We start from the raw sequence: 21168 nt of genomic DNA on the forward strand, positions 1-21168 counted from the left end.
TGTGAAGGTACTTGGACCTGTCCTTTTTATCAGCTAGTTGGTAACCTAATTAATCCCCATCAACACTATGCTTAAGTGATCCATTAACACGTCTTTACCAGAATCTTTTAGCACTCTGTTCCTTCATACTCTTTTTATTCTTGCAGGCTAAAAATAAATCTTGTCATCTTTTCTTATGTGACTTATTTATTACTCCAGGTATTATTCTTAATGCCAAGCTTCAGTGGTGAAATATCCTTTTATACTTTAAATATTCTAGATGCCATTGTATGAGTTTGCTGTACACTGCTCAGCTTGAACAATTTTACTGTTGTTCCAAACATTCTGCTACTGTACTGTATGTACAGTGCCTTGCGAAAGTATTCGGCCCCCTTGAACTTTTCAACCTTTTGCCACATTTCAGGCTTCAAACATAAAGATATAAATTTTTTATTTTATGTGAAGAATCACCAACAAGTGGGACACAATTGTGAAGTGGAACGAAATCTATTGGATTTTTGAAACTTTTTTAACTAATAAAAAAATGAAAAGTGGGGCGTGCAAAATTATTCGGCCCCCTTGCGTTAATACTTTGTAGAGCCACCTTTTGCTGCGATTACAGCTGCAAGTCGCTTGGGGTATGTCTCTATCAGTTTTGCACATCGAGAGACTGAAATTCTTGCCCATTCTTCCTTGCAAAACAGCTCGACCTCAGTGAGGTTGGATGGAGAGCGTTTGTGAACAGCAGTGTTCAGCTCTTTCCACAGATTCTCGATTGGATTCAGGTCTGGACTTTGACTTGGCCATTCAAACACCTGGATATGTTTATTTCTGAACCATTCCTTTGTAGATTTTGCTGTCTGTTTGGGATCATTGTCTTGTTGGAAGATAAATCTCCGTCCCAGTTTCAGGTCTTTTGCAGACTCCAACAGGTTTTCATCCAGAATGGTCCTGTATTTGGCTGCATCCATCTTCCCCTCAATTTTAACCATCTTCCCTGTCCCTGCTGAAGAAAAGCAGGCCCAAACCATGATGCTGCCACCACCTTGTTTGACAGTGGGGATGGTGTGTTGAGGGTGATGAGCTGTGTTGCTTTTACGCCAAACATATCGTTTTGCATTGTGGCCAAAAAGTTCGATTTTGGTTTCATCTGACCAGAGCACCTTCTTCCACATGTTTGGGGTGTCTCCCAGGTGGCTTGTGGCAAACTTGAGACGAGACTTTTTATGGATATCTTTGAGAAATGGCTTTCTTCTTGCCACTCTTCCATAAAGGCCAGATTTGTGCAGTGTAAGACTGATTGTTGTCCTATGGACAGACTCTCCCACCTCAGCTGTAGTTCTCTGCAGTTCATCCAGAGTGATCATGGGCCTCTTGGCTGCATCTCTGATCAGTCTTCTACTTGTCTGAGCTGAAAGTTTAGAGGGACGGCCAGGTCTTGGTAGATTTGCAGTGGTCTGATACTCCTTCCATTTCAAGATGATCGCTTGCACAGTGCTCCTTGGGATGTTTGAAGCTTGGGAAATCTTTTTGTATCCAAATCCGGCTTTAAACTTCTCCACAACAGTATTACGGACCTGCCTGGTGTGTTCCTTGGTCTTCATGATGCTCTCTGCGCTTTCAACAGAACCTTGAGACTATCACAGAGCAGGTGCATTTATACAGAGACTTGATTACACACAGGTGGATTCTATTTATCACCATCAGTCATTTAGGACAACATTGGATCATTCAGAGATCCTCGCTGAACTTCTGGAGTGAGTTTGCTGCACTGAAAGTAAAGGGGCCGAATAATTTTGCACGCCCCACTTTTCATTTTTTTATTAGTTAAAAAAGTTTCAAAAATCCAATAGATTTCGTTCCACTTCACAATTGTGTCCCACTTGTTGGTGATTCTTCACATAAAATAAAAATTTTATATCTCTATGTTTGAAGCCTGAAATGTGGCAAAAGGTTGAAAAGTTCAAGGGGGCCGAATACTTTCGCAAGGCACTGTATCTTGTCACTCCACACTGCCTGGCTACATTTACTGATGAATCAGCTAGAATACTTACATCAGTCTTTTTTCATAGGTTAACCATTCTACCTATTAGAAATTCCTTCTCACTTTCATTTAACTCTTTGCGGAATGATGTTAAATCTATTTTAGCAGTTTGTCTCCTCTCCTGTTCAAAATATATTTTCATCAATTCGACTATTTAGTTTTAAGCTTTCACTCTCAATTTTCTGTCAGCCAAACTTTACCAGCTTATGAAGTTGGATCGCTTGCAAAGGCAGAGCAATGGTTCTAATGCTTCCAGCCAAATTGTGATTAAAGTTGTGCCTTATTAACAAATCAATTTATTTTTGCATCAAACGTATTCATAACACAGAATCATTTTTCTCAAAGGGATGACTGGCCTCTGCATTCTAAATAGCACATGCAGCATGTCCTCAGAAATGGCTTTCAGGATTTGTCTTCTCTTTCAGAGTCTTGTCCTATTTCCTTCTTTTTTTCCTTCTGGTACACTGCTGCTTGGTTTCAATAAATCGGTTTCATTGAGATTTTAAAGGATGAACGAACATGACAGTTATTCTTATGTGAAGTTTGCAGTGTCACTGTTCTGACTGAGGGCTTTTTATCTTTCTGTTTCCATTCCACAAGGCCCTGTTGAGACATTGTGGGGTTACCTTAGAAACAGGAATACGTACTAATGTGAAACCCAGCATAAACTGTAAGGCATGAAGGAAGAGATAGGAATTGCAGCATTAAATAAGAAGCAATTGGGAAACTGGATGGACAGATATTTCTATGCGTGGGACTTTACAAAACTCACCCATTTACAAGAGCTGGGATTCATAATCCCCATACTTTGAAATCACACTCTGTTGAATCATTTAATTTAAAAGCCTCTGCAATGGAGAAAAATCAAGGCATGTTGCAGGGAGGTCTCATTATAGAGGCCTAGAAGATCTACTGTATATATCCTACACCCAGTTTTCTGGTGCACAATGTCTGAAAAGATCAGGGAGTACAATGAGAGATACCCAGATACCATCTTGACACATTCTGTTTTTGCTTTTTTCTCTGTTCTATGAATACATCCCCGCCAGAACTATTGGTATTGTGATGGTAATGCAACCAAGCACATTGTGTTTCTCACAGATGACTTTTGATATCTTACTGACTTTCTGATATCTACAAACAAACAGAATTCTAGAAATTACCTGGTTATTTCAAATCTCCAAACAGGAGTTGAATTGTATGTGAAGAACAGTTGTAGCGTTTTTTTACCATAGTGTGCTGTATTTGCTCTTCAAGCACAAACACTGTAGATGACACTGCAGTCCCTAAGGAATGTAAAACAGTGCAGACAGAGATCATGAACCCACCCATGTTTCTGTTCAAGGGTCATTTTTCATCCCAGTGTCGAATGTTTTGGTCTTTCCTCCTTGTGATGTGTGTAGTGCATGGTCTTTCTGGCCCTCAGAAATGTCAAGTAATTCCTGCAACCCACTTAATTTACACACCATTTAATCCAGCAAGCATTTCACTGTCTTCGCACTGTATTGGACTCCAAGCATTTCAGAACCTCAGGACTCAGCTCACTGTGGTATTATATTTGTTCAAGTGCTGTGTCATCAATCCCTCTGGCTTGTGTGCTTGGACTCTGTGAAATTATGATGATCTCCCTCTGGGTGTTGTAAGAAAAAAAGAAAAATGCAGAAAAAGAAAAGTGGCTTCTGGAACCGTACCAATAATAAAAATATGGATTTATCGCATTGGCCGACAAGCCTGCTCTTAAGGGAAATAAATATAATTCTGTCAAGTGGCTGGCTCCAAGGATGTTTTGTGCTCCTGTGTGGAGAGCTGACTTGGTGTAAATGTCATAGTTGAGGTCCACACACACAACAATAACAGAAATAAGGGGACAGCTCAGCCTTCTTGCAGTTACCCTTGAGAGGAAGTATCAATAAAAGGTTTTTTCTTAGGCTGATTGTTTCTGCTTTCTTGCTCAGCATGATTGTCACATTTTAAAGTTTTGTTTCTGAAACTAGGCACACAGTAGGTCCTTTTTGAATTATTTTCTCTTTTTTTAACCCACTCTCATTGTTGACCCAAGATATCAAATAGAAATCACTGGCTACTAATTCCCTGCACTAGCACACATTTAATATGGATTATTCTTGTTTTCAGCAATGACAATTAATTTGTTTTACCGGGGAGGAAATAAGCCATAAAGACCACAGAATGCTAGAAGTCACACAAACAAAAAGGAATACATCATCCTTCTTAGGATTTTAATGAGTTTAAAACATCCAGAAAGATGACTGCCTTAACGTACTTCCTTAAGAACCCAATTGCCACTATTGCAGTTTTTCACATGTGCTGCTTTTTTATTTGTGTCTCCTTCGGATTTTCCCTTGCAATATCCTTTCTATTCATCACAGATCAGTACATTTTATAGTTGCATATCTCAACAGTGCAGGCTCAGTCTGGGAATATGCTGTTTCTTGCTATGCAATTTTTCTTGAATTAAAGATTTGAGGACAAATGCCATTGGGGTGGGAGACTGCTTTCCACGTCTGTGATAACTTTAGGTAGTTTTTCTAGAGGGGTGTACTCAAAATTCGAGATCATGTCTTGTTATTTATATTGCATTTTTTTTTTACATATAGCTTTCATCCTATACCATTTTGGACCAATACACTACAGAGATTGAATTCGCCCATCAGGAAACACATGAACCATTCTTAATTGACCTTCCACCACTTATACAAATACAGTGGAATGTTGTTTTCTTCAGATATGCAACACTATTTTTATTGCATCCATCAAGGAAATGAAAAATGCTGAAAATAAATACCTGTGATAATAGAGGGATTTTTGTAAACTGGAACACAAATAGAATTGAAAAATTATATACTCATTATTTGCTTAGAAGCCTGAGTCCATTTAACTGTATGATTTTGTTCTGACAATATTTCCAGTAATCGCACTCCAGCTGCTTGACTAAAAACTTTCAATCCTCTGCGAAAAATATAAGCATTTTGATCATCAGAATTTTGCTGCTGTGGTTTTGTTGAAGGCTGATCCTGGTTAAATGATGTCTGTTTCATTGTTTATCTTGGTCTGTTTAGAAAGGATATGAAATCATTGAAAGAGTAACTGAGTGATTGTGGTTCCAAAATGAAACAAAGAGCTTAAACATAAAGACACTGACTGCCTCCTCTTCCTACCTCTCCGTTTCTTTCTTGTGTGTTTAGATGGGAAATGCCTCCGAAACAGCTTTGTTCATTTCCACTGTCTCCAAGGAGAATGATGTCCTCATGGGATTGCTTTATTCCGTATTTGGTAAGTTGTTACCTACTGTAGTTTGATTCAGGGAAAGCTCTAGTCTTCAACTTTTCCTAGATACGAATTGTCCAAATATAGAAGTAGCACTTGGCAGATAGCAAAAATAAACCAATAAATAAGACTAAATAAATCGTGTTACGTGGAGATTTTGCTGTTGGTGGAGACATTTGTTCCGAGGAACTTATAAATGATATAAATGTAGTTACAGTATATACATGTACTGTATTTCTTCTCAATTTTAATACTGAAAAACAAAGCACAAGCTCCCTTTGGCCATGGATGCTGTTGGCTGATCATGAACAAAGGATCATGGTCCTTCTTCTGATAATTAGTGCCATTTTGCATGAAACCTTAAATAATACAAAATGTATGCATATAACAGGTTTGGATTGCCATTCTCTGGTTTTAAATTCGGAGAACATCAGAATGTAACCAAGATACAGTTGTGGTGACCCATGGGTCCTGCATTTAAAAATTGCTTGTTTCTAATTGTTCGATTGTTCTGCTTCTCTCCTCAGGTGTTCTCTCTCTATTGGGAAACTGTATCTTGCTGTTTGTTGCCTATCGCAAAAAATCTTCCCTGAAGCCAGCTGAGTTCTTCATCATCAACCTATCCATAAGTGACCTAGGAATGACAGTGACACTCTTCCCTCTGGCAATACCATCCGCTTTTGCACACAAGTAGGGCCCCAAAGTACCTCTCATTTTACAGAGCATTTGCTGGAAAAAGAAATGTGGGTATTGGATGGAATGCCTTCATTAATTCATGTGAAACATACTTGAGTATTTTAGTGATAATAATTTGTGCAAATTTATAATTCATATAATTCATTACAGGATTTCATTGTCTTTGTCTGCCCAGAAGAAAATATGTATACTTTCTTAAACGCTTTGCAAACCAGTTCTACAATCAGACTCCTTGCTGTTCTTTCTTAATTAAGCCTTGGAGATTAGAAGTCATTGACTAAAAAGCTATTATAGATTTGCATCTAATCACTTGAGCTGCAGGGAAGAATATTGTAGCCTGGTAAAGGCAAGAGACAATCTTGCAGGTCTTACAACTGGGGGGAAAAGATTTAACCCATTACACGATCTAAATGGATTTGTGATTACTGCAGGGTGCTCACTGTAACTCACACTGTTCTCTTCTGTCTGTGCAGGTGGCTGTTTGACGAGATCACCTGCCTGTATTATGCTTTCTGTGGGGTTCTGTTTGGGCTATGCAGCCTCACCAACCTCACAGTTCTCTCCTCAGTCTGCTGTCTAAAAGTTTGCTACCCCACCTATGGTAGGTTTCTGAAAAAACAAATCAAAAACTGGTGAGATAGCATAAACCTTCTTTATTTCTACAGGTTCTTAAAATATCCACCACATACTCTGAAAATGGAGGTATTTGTTCCATTTGTGAATGAAAAACATGGTTCACAATGATACTTCAGCACCTTGCCCACCGTTATTAAATTGCAGACTGTAAAATAGTAAATGGTACTGTCTCTGTGACAGACTGGCTTCCATTGAGGCACAGTCCTGCTTTCCACCAGATTGTCACGGCCTGTGACAAATGAGCAATGAACTCATTTCTGAATATGGATACATGGAAACTACCATATGTATGTTCAACTAGAATGAAGAAATACTTAGGTGAAAGATATAGTTAGAATGAACCAAAATATCTTTGGTTTAGACCAAAGGTAAGACCTTTTGGCTTTAAAAGAGCACAGGCAAGGCTTCTGTTTGTTTTGAAAAAGATTGGATACCTGCAAAGATGATAGTTGGGGTAAATCTGAAAAGCCCTATTTTATACAGTACCTTAATAAATCAAAGAAAGAAATGTTTCACATTATGTTTTCAGATCTGTATTGATTTTGTAAAAGCGTATACCTTTTTACATTAAATGTCCATATGATGCTGTTTTAGTAACTGAACAGGATGAAGCACTGAAGTCTTGAAAGGGACACATAACTATGGTATTGTGAACAAGCTCACCTTCATCATCCAGGTTTTATTCACTACTCACCTCCAGAAGCACAATAGAAAAGTGTTAGAAGATTTTAGTTGCTAGATTAGGGCTAAAATGAACTTAAATTCTTCTATTTTTTCAGAGATATTTAAGGACATAAAATCAATATTCCAAGAACAAAATGCTGTAATGAGCTTGAACATTTATGTGAAGGTGAGCAACAAATTAGACTAGATCCTGTATCAGGCACCCTTTGATTTAAACACAATAAAAAAATACATATTAAACTTAAATCATAATGCCCTTTCATAATTTTCTAAGTCATTAAAAGACAGATATTTATTTTTAAACTACAACTATAACCAATTACCAATTACAGCACAAGTGATTGATTAATCATCTTGTCAAAGCCCCAAAACATAACCTAATGGATTAATTACAGTACTAGTAGATTTACTATATTAAAATTCAAAGTGAAGCTATTGGAAATATTATGGAAAGATTTTATTGGTATTTATTATGTAATCATACGTGACATTACATATAATTTTTTCTAGTTCATATCGAATGTTCATAAATTCAGCTTGTATTTGTAACTCCATGTATGACTATGATTTCCCTTGTAAAAAAACACATTTTCTGTCAGTGAAATCAATATTCTATTGACTAGTTTAAAGAACTATTTTGAACCAACGTGTCTGAAGCAAATAAAATGCATTCAGACTTTAAATGTATGCTTTTGCTGCTCAAATGAGCACACAAACTATTAACTTGCCATGTTTATAATTCACAATATTATGAGCTTGTACTTCAGAAGCAACCCACACCTTGAGCCCAAGATAATGAAAAATGTGTAAATATTTTAGATGTTTTAATAAAAATCGAATGTGTGCTTCCATGCTGTAATTGCTTGTGTTAATTTGATTCACACATTTATAAATTAATGAAACTGAGATAATTAACATTATCTTTTCAAGCTAGTGTACATATTTTTGAAGATAACACTTTACTTTAGATCAGCTTTCTTTATCTACAATTAATTAAGCATATAGAGTCAAAATTACAGTTTTTAATTTACTTAAATTGTACATTTAATGCAATTCTCCCTCAAGAAATATCAGATTGAAACAGATGAAACCTACAAAAGACCATGAAGTGTAGTCTAGTCCTTAGTCTAGTATCTTTGAATAGAACGCATCTTAATTGGCAGAAACTAAGAACAAAACATTGTATTATGCCATTTTAAAGTAGGCATTTGTTGGTCTAATTGTTTCAGCCAGTACAGGCTAACGTTTGCAGTCCTGATTTCAGACCTCACTTTACTAGTTCAGGTCTGGGCTATGCTACTGGTCATTAACAAAAGGGATTCACAGAGCAATGGAGCATAATTTGTGATTGGGGTTACATGGGTTTGAGGTAATTTAACAGAGCAGCAGGATCTATAGTCGATATATGGGGTTAAGACAGCAGAAGACAGCATAGAGATACTCCAGAGACCAAGAGAAAGGATTAAGTCAGGGTTTACATTCTTCACAAGAGTATTAGAGAAATCGGCTTTATCTGTCAGCAAGCGGATTTCTCCCTTTAAAAGAGGTTAGCTCACAAGCAAGGCCGTCTAATCCAAAAGCTGGGCTAGATCAGTAAAGTCTCATGGTGAGAGCGCCTTTACACCTATGGGTTTTGAAGTGAAACTCAAAGTTCCGTTCAAGCTAAGAAAAGTATCTCTGTATACCAACTGTTGCTGACTGATGTTTCTTTCTTCTGTCTTTAAAGAAAAGGCTTTCTTGTTCACAAGATGTCTATCTTTCCATTATTCATCACCTTCATTGGCAACCTTTTACCTCAATTAATTAAAAAAATTGGAAATTACTAGTCTCTGATTAAAGTCTCCCTACCCAGTCACACTACCCAGTGGGCTTTCCTTTGGTCTTTTGATATTGATATAGAGAAATTCAATCCAGAATCTGAATCTTTTGAATTCTTTTTAACAAAAACAATAACAAAGCATTGTAATGAGTAACAGTGTCCATCAGCCACCAACCAGCCTAACACAGCGTTCAAGGACGCAATGACTAGACTGAAAAATATGAGGTTCAGATTTCAATACAGAACTGACAATAGGTTTGGCATTTAAATGAACTAATTCAGCCAATAGTACCCCGCAGGCACATCAAAATCAAATACTAATTCCATCAGGAAGCATTTAGAAGAACCAAAATGTACTATTTACGAAGACAATTTTACTGTTTGTCTACAAATATTTATTTCCATATGTTAGCTATTTCCCTATCCCAAGGACATTTTAAAAACAATCCAGGCTTCACAGAATGCAAAACAGAGATTAAGTATTAGTGTATTTATTTATTATTGACAATATTTTTATCAACTGATGCAGGATGTATGTGGCAAATGTTGAAATGTGTGTTTATCTGCCAAGAGTGAACCCAGGCTGTGTCACTAAGAGAGAGTTCCTTCCATTTCGTGGTATAAACCATTATTTTCTTTGAAGCACCAGGTTAACAATCACTAGTAGAAACACAGCTGGCTGGGCTGTGACAATGGGTGTCTGGCAGACAACAGAATCCCTTTGATACAGGTTTTGCTTTTTGGAATCAGTCCACCTTGTAAGTGTTTATCAGTAACACCTAATCTGCACATGTGAGCACTGCTCTGAAGTGTAGCAGGCTGTCACTCTATGGCCCAAGTCACAGGGCAGACCGAACAAACACTATTTAAATGCACTTGCTATCTCTCACCAGCCATCACTCCACAACAGGAGCTCCATCCTTTCTGGTTGTATTTTCAACTCAGAGCTGAGATAGCGTTCATGGAAATTTCAGACTGATTAAGCAAATTGGGATAGGCAATGAATCAGGCAGCAATCAAATCATTTTGTGTAACAAAAACAGACTCTTTTGCAGTGCAGCCCTGGATGCATATACAGTACTGTACTAAGTTATGAATTTTGAGCAAGAGCAGACAATATAAAACAAGATGATATATTATGGAAGGACATACAGAGCTGAGTTTAAAATCATTAATATTTTAAAAAACTCTAAAGCAGCCATTTCAAGTAACCAATTAATTGGGTTCACATTTTAATAGATTTAAAGGTTCATTTTTCATTTCTTCTAATGCTTTTCATCCAACCTGATAATGATTATTTTTCTAATAAAACATAACTATTTTGATGGGGGTGTCACACAACAGCTTAAAAAGTGGTTTTATGCATTTGCTGGCAGTAGCATATTGAATCATATTAGCTTGATTACAGCCCAACTGAGTACCACATAAAAATGTAAGGGATCCTTAAGGATGCCTTATAGTGTAAATGTGAGCATAAAACTAAAAAGAAATGTACTTGTATGCTTTTGTACATTGCTGTCAAGGAATTACCTCTTTCTTTTAAATGACCGTGAAGCTTCCCGTTAATTTTGCCCTCCATTCTCTATCCGGTAGGTAGCAAGTTTTCTTCATCCCACGCCTGTCTCTTGGTGGTGGGGTCATGGATTTATGCCTTGATCTTTGCCATAGCACCGCTTGCCAAATGGGGAAATTATGGCCCAGAACCCTACGGAACAGCCTGCTGCATCGACTGGAAAGCACCCAACCGAGAACTGTCCGCCATGACATACATCATTTTCCTCTTCGTTTTCTGCTACGTGGTGCCCTGCACCATCATTTTCACCTCCTACACCTTCATCCTGCTCACCGTACGGGGCTCCCGGCAGGCTGTGCAGCAGCATGTGTCCCCACAGAACAAGACCAGCACTGCACACAACCTCATCATTAAGGTGAGTATGAGTGGTGTAGTGAGGCGGGTGAGGGAAGTTAAACCCTTTGGGTACATATGAAAATACAATTTAAATCATGTTGCTAATGGTAATGATCAATGCTTAAAATCAGAGATCTACTTGAAGTCATTAACCTGGATCATTTTTGTTCTCTCTGGTCAGCTCTCCATCGCTGTGTGTATTGGTTTCCTGACAGCCTGGAGCCCATACGCTGTGGTGGCAATGTGGGCTGCCTTTGGCGATGCCCATGTGGTGCCGCCCATGGCCTTTGCCCTCTCTGCGATCTTTGCCAAGTCCTCCACCATCTACAACCCTGTGGTCTATCTGCTGTTCAAACCGAACTTCCGCAAATTTCTGTGTCGGGACGCCGCCCAGTGTCGTCGGCGTCTGTGTACCTGCACATGCAGCTGTGAGGAGAGGCCAGTCCAGAAGGAGGCACAACGTAACAAGGATGTTAGCAATTCTACCCGACTCTCAAACGGGCTGCCAGAGAGCCACCTGGCTTGCCGGCAGTGCCCTGATACAGGAATCCCCACAGGGCAGCTGGTGCTGCACAGGACTGCCCGAGTAATGGCAGGCTCTAGTCACAGTGAGGTGCCCATCAGCCAACTGACCTATAACCTCCAGAAAGAGATCCTCTAATATGTTCTTGTAATGAGGCTGGGATGTCTTTGTTAATCTGAGGAGCCAGGCCATCACGAACCAGACAAACATATGGACATGGGTCAGTGATACTGCCAAAAATACCCAGAGCATGGGTGCCACATACCTTTGATCAGACCATTATCCCAGCGAGAAAATGTCATATATGGACTTCATGTTTTGTCTCATATGAAACCATTTGTCTTGGTAAAAGGAGCAAACAAAAGTGCAATTAATATGTCAGGAACTAGAAGAGGTTTAATTATGTTATGACATTTATGACATGTTGAACTGTAATGGTGAAAAGATAGGATCAATTAATTAAAAAAACTTTTACTGCAATGAACAGCTAAATTAAATTAAATTAATGAATTAAACTAAATATATTAGGTATCTTCTTTTTACAATTGTGAGGCTGTATATTTCAGAAGGAACATGAATCATTAGAGCTGAGTGTCAAAGGATTGAAGATTACAAAACATAGCTGTTTAACATGCAACTATGATTACCGGTTCTGGTAATCCAAATTTCCAAACAAAATCATCCTTGCTTGAAGGCAGAGCAGGAGAAATACCCTGAATTTTGTCTAAACAAATAAAACAGGAAATCCAGGCAGAGAAGAGACTGCATTCAAGACAAAAACAAATTTGTTTTTTAATCAAAATGAGTGGAACCATAAATTAATTTAGGAAATCTATGTTAAGGTCAGGACATTTTAAGCAATGTTATTATGTTCGAGTGTATTAATAAATGCACTCAATAAAGTCTGGGCTATTGCTCAATCTATTTAAAAATGCAACATTTCTTTCAACGGAAATAATTAAGTCTTTCCATCTGCTGTATGAATAGCAAGTCTATTGGCATAAGCATGCAAATAGCCCTTTAATTTATTGGGAATAAATATAATTGACCCTTAGAAACAGATTCAATTGAAGCAATTGATCGATGTGCTGAAGTCCGTTCATGATTAAGTAGCTTGATTAATTTGTTCCTATTATGATTGTATTGTAGACTTCAAGGACATACTGTACTGTATGTATTTAAGGTAAGTACTGTATGAATGAGCAGGGCTTCCAGTGACTGGGAAAGTAGGTCCAGTAATCAGACAAATACAGTACAGGGTTTTGTCCTAGACCTACAGTAAGTCACTGTACCAAGATTAATTTTTCCTTCTGTTATCTCCTAAAAGGCAAGGCAATGCACTTAAATTTGTGTAAATCAGTGTGTCTGCTAAGCAATTATCATCAATTGCACTACTGCAGAATATATTTTCTTATAGCACTTTAAATGATATATTTTACAGAGTAGAAAGTATTAGTACTATTTTTAGTTATATTTACCTCATCTTCTTCCTAGATTTCCTTCAAATGTTGGGGATGAGAATAATTTCTCTTGCACAGTGTGCACCCACATATCTGCTAACATTATTAAGAATCTCTGAATTAATTTCATTTCATACATTTTTCTCATTAAGTCAAATACCTCTTTTGTTACATACCTACTGTATATACCATATATGTAAGTAAAATAACTCAGGAGTAATTTAAAGAGATACAGATTACAGAGATGCAAGCATTTACAGTAATTCTGCTTCACTTCAATGCATGCAATATACAGTACACTAAGAAAAGAGGTTTTCAACAAGTCACACGTGACCATGACATACTGAATGCTGTCCATTTATAACATCCCACATGTCTCATTTGCCATGTCAAAAGGAATGTTGAATTAAATGAACCGTTACCTAACAATGTGTACAAATCTAAAATGTGATCCTAGATACTGTTAAATAATGTTTTCTTTAAGGTGTATAACTCAAAGTTTGTACATGATGTACATGTAAGACTAATGTTCTAGCACTTAAAAGCAACTAAAATGATTTAAATTAAAAATTATTTAGTTATCAATTTTAAGGTATAGTTAGAAATACTTAGCTGGCAAACTACTGTACATTAATGACTATTCAGTAATAAAGACCTAATACATGCTTTTTAATGTACATCTATAATGAATAGTTAGCTTTTTTTTCTTCCAGGACCTTCAGGTTGTATGTTGTAATCCCAAACTTGTGTTTGGCTGTTTTTCACAATTCGGAGAAAACATTTTGATTTTGTTTTCTGTTCTCTTCCTTTATTGTGCATTGCCTTCTTTTTGGGATGATTTCCTTGTGTGGTTATAAAAGATATCATGAATTTGTGAAACCGATAAACTCTTTTGAAACTGTTTTTATTTGGTTTTTATTGGTTTATTTCTCATAACAGATCACAATGGTATACAGTGTTATGTGCTTTTAAAAAAGCTTTTCTGGCAGCCACTCAAAACATGAGTAGTATATTTTTCATTTAAAACCGCTATTTTAGCAAAAACAGTGCAACAGAATTGAAGCAAATAATAGACCAATAAGTTTTATTTAATTTCTGTTCAATGTAAGGTAATGAAAAAGGCAATTAAAGGATTTTTCATCCTTTTAGAAAAGGTAAGTTTGGTGTAACTACCCTCTTGGAGTTCTCTGAACAAGAAACAGCAGTAATGGTTACAAACCAAGCAAATTGTATAACATTTAGATTTTCAAAAGGCTTTTGATAAAGTTCCTCATTCAAGATTAATAATTCAAATTCAGAGCATATACATTTAACGTGATGTGTATTTGGATTAAGAATTGTTTAATATTGAAAACAGGGGACACAAATCAGGACTGATTGCTGTAACTGGGGTGATGTAATTAGTGGAGTACCACAAGGATCAGTTCCAGGACCACTTGTCTTTCTAATTCATATTAGTGATCTAGATTCTGGTATAGTTGGTAAACTAGTTGAGGTCATGAATCAGGTGTATGGAAGGTGAATACACTATAAAAACCAAAAAGTAATGTTGACAATTTAGACAAAAGTCAAGATTGGACAAACACATGGCAGACGAGATTTAATGTAGACAAGCATAGTGTGTTACTGTATATTCATGCAGCAAAACCAAACTTTAAATGTAATTGGGAAATACCAAGCATGGGGATGTTGCTAATGAAAAACACTCAAGTGTTTATTTTGAAATATCACTTATTTCTGTAAGAAAATTGGCGACACAATAAAATCTACACTACCAAAACATCTTATTTGTACATCGACAAATGTTTTCAGAACTCACCTCTGACTTTTGTGAGCTGGGACTCGCTGTACCCCAGGAGCTGGGTAAATGGCTGCCAAACTGGTACCTTTCTTAGTTTCCTGTTCCAGATTTGCTTATAAAATATTGGAAACCGGTCATCTTCTTTGTGCTTACTCATTACTAAAGATTTTGAAAATCTTCTGCACAAACCTAAATTTGGATTTTGGCAAAGAAAAAAAACAATCCATGTTTTGCCACATGCTGAAATCATTCCTTTGTGTAGTAATATTAACATGTCTTAGCAAATCATCTTACAAGCATTATATTAGCATTGAAATGGTATGTTTTGAGAGTCATTCTGTACTCTGTTCTAATCAGCTGGTATGTTGTGTGCAGTTTTATAAGCTTAGACTGTCTGTGCAGATTGTAATGCATTACTGTGAATCTTCTTGCCTTGGTCCTCGATGGTATGTTAATGCTAAATGTTCATTTTGTAAACATCTTTACGTCATATTGATCAAGGTATTTCTGATTACATGCAAAGCTTACATTCTTAGCAACTCTATTTGTAAGATAATACACACATCTGATTGTTCAGGATGTAAAGTACTGTACATATAACTATCAACAAGGTTTGAACAAACTTTGCATTTGTATTATTTTTGCGCTCTCAAATACACTGTGACGAACCGTTTACAAAACTTCTGAAAAAATAAAAATGCATTTATAAAAAATGATTACCTTTATTTTTCTGTCTATATTTCCTTCTGCCCACCCTGTCATTCTTATATCTGTGCATCTTGTTATGTTTATCAATAGTTATTTCTATTATTTCAAATAGTTGGAATAATAACTATTTCAAAGAGTTGGTGTGGGGGAAATTTTACAGATATTTTGTGGCTATAAACAGTCATAAGGTCACGACATGAGGTTCCCTGGGAAAGGACAGGAAGAGAGGCTTATCAAAGCTGTGCATATCCAATACTGTTCATGATGTGACTGGTTGAAATACAGTATTCTACTGTAATTCATGCTTTGATAATCTATGGTAATCTCATTATTAATGTACTGTATCAATCACACAACCTATTGAATAAAACAAATTAAATAAGGTGACATACTGTATACACGATAGTTATCCATGCAGACAAATATTTAAGTCATTCCAGGTTATAAAAAAAGGTTATGGTTTTATGGTTGATCTGTATTCCCCAGCTTTAACGAACAATGCAAATCATGTCCATATATTTTAGGCAGATCTGTAGAAAGCTATCATGATATGCGATTATAACATTTCTGACTGAGAAAGTCAGTTGAGATGTCAGGCTTAAGGCCTCTTAAACTGTTGTTTGTTAGACTAATTAGAATAGGTATGAGTTAAATTATAACTTACAATACTTACTCATTAAATTATATAATATGACAAGGTTTCTAGGCAAATGAATTGTTATTTCATGGTGAATAAAGATAGCCAATGAGACTATGCAAATGGGAATATTTACAGAGAAATTAAGCATGAAAACCTTTGGCTGAAGAAATCGGACTAGGAAGTTCAGACTCCCAAGCAGAGGGAAGTTAACAGGTGGAGACGAGCTGGAAAAGAGATGCGGAAAGATAAATACAAGGAATAGAGAGAGGCTCACTGGTATTGATAGCTTTTCTGGAAGTCATGTCATGGAAGATTCCGAGTTAAACTTGGTTGCCATCATCCCTCCCCAATTTTCTTTATTTCTTTATTCGTTATGATCTATTATCTTATGGTATGCATAGAGTTTTTGAGATGCTTTTTTCCAACTAAACTGTTGAAAATACACCATTAATCCTGAAATTACAGTGTGTTAAATGAGAAGGCGCACAAGTCATTGACACAATTGTAACCTGTAGAAATGAACCATGCCTACCTTGGAACGTCACAAAGTTAATCAATTATCTCAGGGCGTTTCGCTCATTATGAGCTATTATCAGTTTGCAGCATAAATGATTTGAAATGATAGCAGAATGGATGTTTAATATTATGCCCAGCTATAGAACACAGCTGAATGTTTTGTAGTTTTTTTGTCGTGGTGAATGCCTGTTCTGTTACTAGCTTATTTAGATCTTGACTGTAGTGTCAAGTCTCAAACTTTCTTTTCAGGTGAAAAGCTGCAACATCAGTCTCTTTAATGTAAAAAGAAAATCAAATCAAAAGCATTTTTTCTTACTCATTATTAGACACTGAGATATTTTGTTGTTTGCAATGATGTACATCCCCAGAAACCAGAAAAATTTGAAGTCATTCATTACATTAATAATATGTTTCACACTTGGCTACAATTATTTTGCAGATTTTGCTTGATTTATGACAAATTTGCAGACAGCCGGAGCTCATCTCCTCGCTCACCTTCAGAGAGCTTCCAGGCAGTTTGCATCACCTGTCAGTCCTAAAGATGAAAAGAAAACACTCCACTCTAAGCAGATAAATTGAACATTAGATCTCATAAACAATCTGGAGTTCTTCCAACCCTGAAGATCAGAAAAATAAATTCTTATTTCACCTGACATGTCTACTTGATTTGATTAAACAATGTTGCAGCTTACATTCAACGGTGCTTTGAATGCTAAACATACTAGCTTAACTAATGTATGCAAGTAAAAAATAAGTACAGATACGTGACAAAACTGGACAAAGTCAGTTATGCAGGGAAGGGCATTTTTGCTTGAGCGGCAACTAGCAAAGCCCTGTTCAGTGTAATAACCAGAGCAGTAAATTTTATGTTTTAATGACTCCCTATGATAGCCATTGAACCTTATACTGCTTCAGGAATGAGAGCTTGTCCTTGTGAAAAACAGGACTCTTTTGTGTAAAAAACAGACTTGATGTTAGATCCCAGCTATCGTAAATAATCATAATAATTCTTGCATTTTTATAGTACCGCAAAGTAAAGTCACAAACTCATAATATTAAAATGATCACAGGAGCATTTAATAGAGTTTTAATTTCAAGTTTAGTCTAGTCTTTTTCTTTGAGCTTCTAGATTCATTTCACCATTTATGAAAGCAATGGTGATAATATCTAAAATTATAGCCGATTTCAAAAGACATAATGGGACTTTATTATTGGCTTATTTGGGTCAGTTCTACAAGAGTGGGAAATTTCATGAAAAATTTAATTGGCTTTGACATACAGTACAGTACATAGACCAGTATATACTGTACAAATGTTGATGAATGTGCATGTAAAACAAAGAGACAAAATTAAGAAGGGTGGCATTTCTCTGGATCCTTGGGTTCAATTCCAGACTTGGGGTGTTACTGTATCTGCATGGAATTTTTATGTTCTCCCCATGTTCATGTGGGTTTCCTCCCACAGACCAAAGACACGCTGCTAGATTAATTTACTTCTTAGGAAACTGGTGGGTGGGTGTGTGTGTGTGCGTGCCTTGTGGTGGACTGGTGTCCTATCCAGGGTGTACCCTGCGTTGTACCTGTTGCTCGCAAAAAAAATCTGTCAACATTCTGAAGCGTTGTGTGAAAAAGTATGTGCTGCCATATCAGTTAAGAGGGTAATTAGATTCAGTTACAGCTAAACAAACGACATGATTAATTGATTATCAGGACGTGCTTCCACCTGTATACAAAATCAGAATCTGTCAGTATGTTAGGCTACTGAATGTTGACTGATTTGTTTGTTTAATAATGACAAAGTAAAATTTCTGTATCTATCACATGAGGTTAAATGTATCTACTGTTAGGACGGTGAAGACTGAATATGATGAGGGTCAGACATGTTTTAATATGCAATACCATAGAATTGTAATTGTACTCTCTTTCATCACATCACTGTGTATAAAATATACCATCAATAAAATGTCACTAGATAAACCTATTACAGAAGATTCAATTAAGAAGGCAATCAATTATTAACAGACCCCAAGGGATGTTTCCTAAGACAGTTTTGAAAAAATGGATATGCTGTAGATCCTCTGTTTCCTAATTTAAATGAGCACCTTCTGAGTCATCTTGTACAAACCAGCACACATGCGACACAACCAGTGCTAGTCTCTTTGATTCCCAAAGGTCCCAGCCTGGGTTTAGAGAAATTTAAAAATTTAAAATCTTGATTCTCTTCAGATTGAAGAGAGGCTGCTGAATGCTTTGTTTTTAAGCACCTAAAAACATCTCATTAACCTAACCTTTAACTAACCTGACTTCCCCAAAATGGGAGACCTTCCATTAATTCACAAAACAATGTTAAGCTATATTAAATCCAATTAGATCACAAGAACCAGCGATCTTGTTTGCTATCTGCAGCATGTGCTGCTAGGTTCTTTTTGGTATTTGCATTGAGGGGTTAATCTTCTTTCCACAAATTTGACCATCCCACAGTGGCTCACTTTCCAAGCCACTGAAAAGGAGGCCCACAAGTGAGACTAAACCTTAAACTGTAATGCAAACAGGCTTACATTTTGTTTAGGGAAGAGTGTAAAATATGTGATAACAGCAGACCGTCTTCTCAACACATCTGATGATGTTTTGAATAAATTGGCACCATCTCTTTTAATGCAATTTCTCTTCACCAGCACAAATGCGTAAATGAGTTCTTAGTGGTTTCAGCTTTGTTTTCACTGAAACATTTGCATCGGTTCCTGAGACAAAAGGCTGATTTTATAAGGAATGTCTGTGTGTCTGAGGCTTGGCATTCATCTCCTGCATTATAGAATATGCCCGTTTGTCTCGCTTTAGTGATATTTCTTTATGCTTTCATGTCTGCATGAATTTGACTTCTTAGTGTAGTTGTGAATATTGTTACTCTTTCTGACAATGTTCTGAAGCTGTTAGATTTTTCCACTTTTGTTTGTTTACTTGCTCGTACCTCCAAAATCTGAATGTAAAAAGAACATTTTTGTAAGAACGAGATGCAAACTCTGATGGTACAGTATGTCTCACTTCAGGTGTACTTTGTCATCTTATTAGCATATGAAAAAAATCAAGGAGAAATGACATGCCAGTTGTGTAAGCTTGAGAAACATTTTAGTGCTAAATACATCTGTCTGCCCTTCTGCTATAACAAGGAGTCAATGGTGCTCTTGGTTGTATGCTATCATACATATAGAATGTTTATAAGTTTACTTGACTCCTTCAAACAATTACACTGTAAAATGGGAGCTGTGGAGCAAAGTCAGTGGTTTGACTACAGATATGACAAAGGAGACCCATTCTCATGTAGCACCTACAACACGAGGCATTAACCAGGGTGCACAGTATACTCCTAGGGTATTAGATCTGATCGATACAGAAGTTCAAAGGGACAACAGTACCACCAGAACATCTTCCATCTAGCCTCAATTGTATGATCACCAAACCTCATTGCTCCACAATGTAGTTTGTCACATAAATCTATGACACACCCTTTCAAATATCAATGCATTATTTTTATCAACCGTTCTTTCAAGCAGATTTAAATAAAGACATTGCACCACACATCATACAACTCATACAGTGGTGTTTATTTTTATTATTAATGATCAACAATAGCGTACTACAGATACTGTGAAACCCACTGATGGACCATCTTACTCACAAGGTTGTTGGCAGTTTGATCCAAGGACCTAACCCAGCCTTTTCTTTGATGATAGAAGGAAACCTGCTTCAACAATGTATCTGGCTTGCTTATTCCAGGTAGCAACACCTCTTTGTGTACAGAAAGGACTTTCAGTCCTAACTGTAAAAAAATGCTCACAAGTTCACTATGTCCTGTGTTTTGACTTTGTCAATACTTTTCTGTTTTGTCCTTATGTTAAATCCCTTTAAAATCTCCTTTGATCAAGAGCCTGTCTGTGTGTGTGGTATCCTTTTCAAGGCCAGGCATTAGTTTTGATGCCCCTTCTTTGGACTGATTCCAGTGTAGCAATATTTTCTTGAGCTGATGAAAACCTATAGTAAATGGTTTGAACTAAAATGTTGTTTTAATGATATTCTGTTCTAAAAGTAAACTGTATGCCCTTCTGTTTAAACATGTCTTATGGCACCATCTAATACAACATGGGAAAATACTTTCAGCTTTTAAATCACTTTAGGATTTCATAGTATGTTTAAAATTTTATGCATGGAGATTCTCTCAGCTGGCCTGTCATTGAGAAGCTCAATCTATTGCAAGTGAAATGTCTCATTATAGCTGCCCAGACAGAAGATTCTATGGCGATTGTGCCAAAGGTATGAGTGAGGTATAATGAACGAGGCAAATCCCTGTGCTTTATAATGTGACAATTTTCAAAAACAATAGATTTTAATATGCAAAAAGTATTGGAGCAACCCATACTGTATGTTACATAGGAATTTTCCCAGGAAGTAAGACAAAAACTCAAGTGACAGGT

The 21168-nt window shown here is 36.7% G+C and overlaps 1 protein-coding gene across 2 annotated transcripts in view; it reads left to right on the forward strand.

Annotated features, from left to right (window-relative positions):
- Positions 1-15524, forward strand: part of LOC102685475 (opsin-5-like) — a 34426-nt gene extending 18902 nt beyond the window's left edge. For both annotated transcript variants that reach the window (XM_015364771.2, XM_006639526.3), the window contains 5 exons: positions 5227-5314; positions 5836-5998; positions 6478-6605; positions 10737-11071; positions 11234-15524. In XM_015364771.2, coding sequence (XP_015220257.1) covers positions 5227-5314; positions 5836-5998; positions 6478-6605; positions 10737-11071; positions 11234-11713 — 1194 coding nt within the window. In that variant the 3' untranslated portion in view covers positions 11714-15524. The remainder of the gene's footprint in view (positions 1-5226; positions 5315-5835; positions 5999-6477; positions 6606-10736; positions 11072-11233) is intronic.
- The last annotated feature ends 5644 nt before the right edge of the window (positions 15525-21168 follow it).

This window comes from Lepisosteus oculatus, chromosome 16 (genome assembly GCF_040954835.1).
Source record: "Lepisosteus oculatus isolate fLepOcu1 chromosome 16, fLepOcu1.hap2, whole genome shotgun sequence".
Taxonomy (NCBI): Eukaryota; Metazoa; Chordata; class Actinopteri; order Semionotiformes; family Lepisosteidae; genus Lepisosteus; species Lepisosteus oculatus.